Source organism: Ylistrum balloti, unplaced genomic scaffold (assembly GCF_031769215.1).
Source record: "Ylistrum balloti isolate Yb309-2 unplaced genomic scaffold, AGI_CSIRO_Ybal_v1 Utg370700, whole genome shotgun sequence".
NCBI lineage: Eukaryota > Metazoa > Mollusca > Bivalvia > Pectinida > Pectinidae > Ylistrum > Ylistrum balloti.
The window spans coordinates 71,927-79,722 of record NW_026782420.1 but is presented as its reverse complement, the minus strand read 5'-3'; the positions used below and the strand labels follow the sequence as shown (position 1 = coordinate 79,722).

At 34.2% G+C, this 7,796-nt stretch overlaps 1 protein-coding gene across 1 annotated transcript; it reads right to left on the bottom strand.

Annotated features, from left to right (window-relative positions):
* Positions 1–6,779: 6,779 nt before the first annotated feature.
* LOC132557594 (elastin-like) lies at positions 6,780–7,211 on the bottom strand. Its single transcript, XM_060222103.1, has one exon. It carries the CDS (start codon positions 7,209–7,211, stop codon positions 6,780–6,782), a length of 432 nt encoding a protein of 143 aa, XP_060078086.1.
* Positions 7,212–7,796: the final 585 nt, after the last annotated feature.

Below are 7,796 nucleotides of genomic sequence, written 5' to 3'. Positions count from 1 at the left end.
CAATAAACAAAAAAGGTTTTTTCAACATTTATTTATGGCAGTAATATAAAGAAACGTGATTGGACACAGTCAAGTACAAACTTATTTCAACTCTTTCCCAAAGAAAGATATCATGAATCTCGATCTTTTCCTACAGAGAAACCAACATGAACAATATTAACCAAAGTGTATGATAAAAGTGATGATTTCAATTTCCCTATTGCTAATTTTCCATTGTTGGATAGCAATATCCCTGATTCCCAATCTAGGGTGTTTACATGTTCTCATTCGAGGACGTGACATTACTTACTTGGATTGACCAGGTTTAAAATGTCTGGTGACATTGATGAAGCATAAGGCGCTCACTCTTCCGGAGTCTTATTCTTGTACTTTTTCAGGAGTAAACTTTTCTTAAACTGAGAAATATACGGAGGATGTAATCATCAAAAATGAGTTTCTCGTTAACAACGTAATCGTCGAGGTTGCTGGTAAGATCTTCCAGCAATCTATTGGCATTCCGAAGGGAACCAACTGTGTCCCTCTGTTGGCTGACTTATTTTTGTTTTCATACGTTGCTGAATTTATCGAATGGCTTATCAAAACAGGTCATCAAGACCTTGCGAAGTCGTTTGATTTTCAGATGCATTAACGACGTTTTGTCCTTAAATAACAAAAAATATGTTGACCAAGTTCATCCTTTAGATCAAGGGCACGATAGACTCTTTTACATCACCTGCTTATCGCTTTTCTATAACGAAATAAATACAGACACTTTTTTCTACCAAGTTGTATGATAAACCTGACAACTCTAATTTCTCTATTGCGATTTTATTTTTATTTCTGGATAGCAATATTCCTGATTCTCAATCTACGGTGCTTACATGCCACAGCTGATTCGATATTTAAGGGCCTGTTCGTGTTATCACGATTTTCATGCAAAAGGTCATCAACTGACGGACAAACTGCGTTACACAGGATTTCAAATATGCACGTTGATGAAAATTATGGATAAGTTTTATGTTCGTCATAGTGATCTCATGTAAAATATTTCGTATCGTTTTGGGATATAAAGCTTGGCGTGTTTGATGCTCGTTAGTTAGCCTGTTGACTCCATTATTGTGTACCTTGTTATCATTTGTAACCGTGATACTAATAAGATGGATTAACATAAATTTAGATGGCGGATGTTGTCAATGAAGTAGAAGACGCTTACTCTTCCGAAACACCTGGTCTTATCTCATTCTACTTATTTCTTGAGTTGAAATAGGCATTATTGTAAGTAATCTATATAAATTTAGATAGCATGGTATAAGTAAATTATTTTCGGGTAAGCTTATATAACTTGCAATTTGTAATGCATGGAAATAATTGTAGATTTACTATCAAGTTGGCTATAACGTCTTTCAGTGAAAAACACATGCTATTGTGTTTTCAAGTCCAGAAGTTTGTTATTCATGTTGATGGTTCTGTTTAGTTAATTGTATAAGCTTCAACGACACTTAAGATATTCCTTTCCTCCTTGTATAACAGCAAGGTTCAACAGGTGAGGCAGAATTTTATTAGTTGATATGGTCAGTGGTAAGTTCCTACTATCACCTATTATAGTCTACCAACTGATACATAAATGACAGTGAAAAAAGGGCCGACAATGCACACGGCAAAAACAGAAAACACCCGAAAAGAGCAATGGAACAGAAGGTATGTTTTAAGCATTCTTTGTTATCCGGTTGGCTTCGGCAATATCTGGCGCTTACCTTATGTATGTATGAGAAATGGCGACGGTATTTTTTCATTTTGGATTTGAATTGAATTGCAATTAGATGTGACTTAATACCAAACTTAGGACGTGTCAATGTAGAGAAATTTAAAACAGCATCATTGCTAATTTGAGGTTTCGAATTGCCAAGTTTTATGTTCACATTCAATGTCACGAATTAATATCCTGATAACAAAATGACTATATGATAAAGTGGAATGATCACAGTTACATGGATATTAATGTTAGTCATTGGATTCATTGCGTCCCATTTTTATCGTTTTGTCAACCCTGATCTTGGAATATTGACGGCCGTATTTTTATCAAGTCATCCATCTTTGAAGCGAACTTCAGAGTAACAAAGGCATGAATCAATAACACTATAAAACTTTCTCTAGTTCTAGATTGTCTGAACAATAGAATCAAATGTCACATTTGGAACTTGGTGTAGTTTTTTCCAGTGTAATGTAATTTGACCTTTTGGAACTTGGTGTAGTTTTTTCCAGTGTAATGTAATTTGACCTTTTGGAACTTGGTGTAGTTTTTTCCAGTGTAATGTAATTTGACCTTAGGGATAAGTAAGTAGAAAATATGTCTTAATATCTATCTAGTTCTCGAATTATTTATTGAAAAACAATGTATAACATGTTACTACTTTCTGTATTTTTGCATTCGTTACAGGTTCCATCCTGTCCTATCTAACATTTAATATCCAATACAGATTAAATATAATTCATCTTGTCATAGCTACAGTCTACACGTTGTTTTAATTAGAATATCTTAATGATTATACCTGATATGTTGAAATAAAATAAAAGGAGGGACTTACACTTCAACAAATGCTGAAATATCTTATAAAAAAATTGACAACTGAAGCCTATTTAGAATAAATCTACATTACAAAGAACGGCGGATATTCTGATTTACAGAAATATCTACAAATATCTTTTATGCGTTATTAAGCAGTCGTCAAAGCTTATCTGATTAACTTTTAACAAAAAGTTTTGAATGAGAACGAAAAACATTTTGGTTACGCTTAATGAATTTTCAAATATTTTGAAAAATACACTAAACTTGTCATATGAATGGAGGGGGACTATTTGTTTCCCGTCAAATGTCGCTTTTCAAGCAACGAAAGATCACAGTGCAGAGGAAGGATTCTGGCAATGAGTATTGTCGGTACAATTTTGGTATAATATTAACAGAAACACCTTGATAATCGTCAGGGATATTTCACAAACTATATTTTTTAAAATCAATAATTATTGTTTTGCTATGGGAGTCATGAAATTTGATCACTACGGTTGCTAACTATATAATGAAAGAATATCAGATTAACTACAGATATGATAAAAAGTAAAACCACCCGTTTGCCTACCTATGAAATAAACATGTTTTTAGAGAATAACAGTCGTTCGTTTGAAATCACGTGATTTCATGCTGCAACTTCCCCAAATTCTTATGACGATTACAGGCGAGTCCAAATTTATCTGTAACGTAGGTAAACACGTGATTTAATGCTGCACCTTTCCCAAATTCTTATGACGATTACAGACGAGTCCAAATTTATCTTTAATATAGGCAGACATGTCGCCGTACATCCTCTATCCTATTCGCTCAACAATAAACAAACAATCAAACTTTCTACCGTAGAAAAATGCGAACATCCAGTTTGGGTAGTTTAATTTCAGAGCACCTTTTATCGGTTAACGCTAACAGACACCAAAAAACGTTATATTTAGTAGTGTTATTACACAAGGTTCCATGAAAGCGCGGAAATGTTTACCTTTAGCTTCTAAATAGGTTGGAGTTCAATATCAAAATTGGCGAAGTAAGCAATCACTATCTTACAATATATATGACATATTGCCATTTAAATAAGATTATAAGTTCAATTAAAACAAGTGTGTAGTTGTAACTTTGTCTTTATATAAATCTGACGTTAATCTGAAACAAATTTTCAATCTGAGTATTTGGTTTCGGCTTGACTACACGTAATCGATTTTTACCTGAAGCAAGAGTCAACATATCAATATCTGACACGTATATAACACAGAGAGTGTTACGTGTCTGTCCATATCTATTTTTTACAACTTTTTAAATACATTTCCGGCGTCAACACATACATACCTCAAGTCAAATAGAACATACAGAGAATGAAAACAATTTCTAAAATATGTAGATTACAGGTGCAAGTAAGGATAGAATGACGATTAAATATTAGTTTATGCAGACGATTAAATTAAAATCTTCGTGTAGGCGTGATGGAAATGTACCCAGTATTACAAGCTTACAACTTATTTTTTAATTTTAATTACCCGATTATCGTTTTAGATGTCTAGTTTTCATCATCTGGTCGGCCGAACCTTTTACCTTACATGTATCTAAATTGAAATAATATGACGTATAAAATAAAGTACGTGTATCGTTGTGTGGCACGATTTAGAAACATTTGCTTACAAATAACATTTAGTTTTTAGAAAGATATCTAGAAATACAGTATGTCACGGGATCGCGGGATGGTTTTAATACCTTCCGCTCGCCCGTTGCTCGTCATTACAGGGTTTGAGAGGAAAATCACCTCAGCTGTACTGTACTATGGGTCACTCAAGGGAAACTTGGTTATTGTGTCTGGACGTGGGCAAAGTCGCTGTCTACGATTATATGATGCATGATTTGTTTTATTTGAAAGTCTGGTGATTGGTGATTGAAAAAAAACTGGCTGTGTGTGAACACATAACGACTATCCTCTGACCTACTGGGCAGGTGCAGTGATACGCTGTGATTGGATGTAGGTCATCTCTCAAACAATATTTTATCCATATATTGTATTTTGTTTGCGATTTATGTCGTGAACGGATTTGGTACTGTATAAGGCCAGGGGGTTGTCGATGAACCATGATTTCATGGGCTCCTGCTTCTGTCAGGTGTTCTAAAAGATAGCTTGGTGCTTGTTTCATTTGGTTGGTACCACATGTAATTGTCTTTAAATATTCGGAATCTTACTCAGATCTTTGTCCAGATTGCCTTCGACCTCTTAGACAGTTAAGACTCACGTAAATGTTTTTTTGCTATTTTTTTACTCTATTCAGCTACAGCTTCATTTTTCTAGCGGAAGCTTCTTTTTGGGATCAGATGGAGCATATATGGGCTCTCGGAACTAATTAATAGCTGCTAAAAATATAATATCTTCATAGAAAGCCAATTATTATGTAGAAAATTTAAAGGTAATTATGTTTGTGAAAGTGGTCAATTTGCTGGTTTAAGATAAGTTAATGGTGAGAGGGACATTATGTTTGATTTAGCGTAGGGCTGTTTTAAAGCACCCTATCATATACAACATCTTCTTTGAAAAAGATCTATTCAAAATATCTTTTGGAAATAGCAGGAAACTTCAATTCTGAAAATTAAAGATGGCTGTCTATCACCCATTTTTTGATGTCTGCCGTGATATTTTTAGATGTTTCTGTGTCTATTTCTGTACAGAAATTTCAGAATTCATTTCAGTTTCCTGAAGTAAAATCCATTTGGAGGTCTTCTTTTTTATTCTGTTTGGTTTAGATTATTTGGTTTAAATGAAAAGTTAAGATGTGGGAAATGATCAGAAGCTAGAGTGTTGTTACTAGTGGTCCATGAATAAATCATATCAGAAATTTCAGGGGAGGTAACTGTTAGTTCTAAAGTTCTAAATGAGAAATTATGCCTGTATTGATATCTATTCTGGTTTCCAATTTTGGGTAATTAAGTACTACTAAATTGTTTTATGTTAATCAAACTTCTAAAAGTTTACCCCGCGTATCATTATCTTTACTTCACAATAAGGTGTTATAATCATCGGATAAAATATGTTGGTAATTTTGAAAGATGTTTATAATGTTTCCAAATCGTCTTTTTCTATTTTATTACTGGGTCTACTATTCATGTTAAAATAGCTATTTATACCATGTATTTCGGCCCCGATTAGCTCAATTTTGGGAGATATGAAATGTCATTTTTTATGTAATGGGCAAACCCTGTATGTTGATGTCCAAATCTTAATTAATAGTACTTAATAACCACGGATTTTAGGTACTTTCAGGTTAGATCAAACTCTTTTTTTTAATTTACCTTATTTTTTTTTATTGTTTTTTTATTATGACTGTATTTTGGTGGATATTTTGGTGGATATTTAATTGTTCTTTAACTTTTATGAGTATATTTTTTAGACACCAAGCGTTCCAACTGAGGACTGGAAGTTCATTTGCGGTCATTTTTGCCCCGTTCCTGTCTATCCCTGCCTGTAGTTTTTTTTATCTTTATGTGTTTTTATTTTTTTTTCCCTTGTTTTTCTTATATGGTTCTTTTTCACTGTTGCATTATAGGATACTTAATGGTAACTTAAGGGAAGTAACTCCCGAAAACCAGTCAGAATGAACATGGTCTTGTATGTCTAATGTGAAAATAATCACTTAAATTCGGCAATGTATAAAGCAAGGAAATTATCTTCAATAGGTATAGGCCTGCCTCTGAATTATAATGATACATACTCAAGACAGTCCATAAACAAAAACATAAGAAATATAGTTCTTTGGATTTTCCTTGTCTTAGATTTTAAAATTAAAAATTAGATTATAAAACGACCTGTCTTAACTCAAAACTCAAAATCCAGGAATTTTTGCGACTGTCATGTTTATAATAGTATAAACCACATGATCCTACATTTTGTCAATATCGGTGATCAAATAATAAAGGTAAAAAAAGGAAAAAGAAAAGAAAAAATGTCCTCCTTATCTTTAGAGCGAACCTATTAAATGAATTTCTAAAAATGAAAAGTCATATTCCAGTATCATTTTTTTAAAAATCTTGTTAATTTTGTTTGGCCTAAGTTTAAAGTTTATTACATGAAAGGCATTTCCCCTGAATGGAATGTTTTACGAGTAGTCAAGCATCCTTTTTATTTTAATTCAAATATCTCATCGGTTGGACAAGCTGTCCAATGAAATGCCAGCAGACTGCGCCCTAACGGTTTCTGAAAACTGGCGACCATCCCCAAAGTCGCACACCTTCAGAGGACATCCCAGTTGGTAACAGCAACGCCCTTAGTATCTACACATACAGCTACGCCTTGAGCATCTACACCTACAGCTACGCCTTTAACACATGCACCTACAGCTGCGACTTTAACACGTGCGCCTACAGCTACGACTTTAACACCTGCACCTACAACTACGCCTTTAGCGCCTACACCTACGTCTTCAGCTCCTACACTTACAGCTACGTCTTTAGCACCTACAGCTACACCTTTAGCGCAAACACCTACAGCTACGTCTTTAGCGCATACACCTACAGCTACGTCGTTAGCGCCTACACTTACAGCTACGCCTTTAGCGCCTACACTTACAGCTACGTCTTTAGCGCCTACACCTACAGCTACGCCTTTAGCGCCTACACCTACGCCTTTAGCGCCTACACTTACAGCTACGCCTTTAACACCCATATGTTTGCAACCTTCGGCGCCCACGCCGCCATCATGTGTAGTCCGACGAGAGTAGATATCCACTACTTAAGCTACGGTGAAGGTTTTATTTCGAGATACATAGGATTTTTTAAAAATGATTATCAAAGAAATTAAAATAAAATATCGAGAATTAAGAAGTGAACGCATGTTTTATCAATATTGATACAGTGTTAAGTTTAAAATGGAGAAGGGTTATTGGGGGATGTAAACTATCTCTTTCGTAAGAATCCTCTGTAGATACACCGAAAATTGGTCCCTCACAACCGGTAAGGTCAATACTAGAGATCGGTCATTTGATACAAGATTTTGTTACAGTTGATATAATGTAACCAAGATGTATGTTTAAATAGTGTCGACATAAGGGAAGTAACTCTTACGTATTACGCTTTTATTTCGATATTTCGAAAATCATGTACAACTTGAAGAGTGAATTCTACTATGTAATTAAACTTCAATATGTACAACAATAAAAATTGTATTTTGACATTTCGACAAGCATTATTTTTATATCCATATTTAGTCTGTATCACCATGAGATGTCGTTTTTAGTCTAAACGTACTCGA

Bases quoted from the DNA above. Each gene is read 5' to 3' on its own strand.
- LOC132557594 (XM_060222103.1), bottom strand. From the start codon at position 7,211: ATGGGTGTTAAAGGCGTAGCTGTAAGTGTAGGCGCTAAAGGCGTAGGT.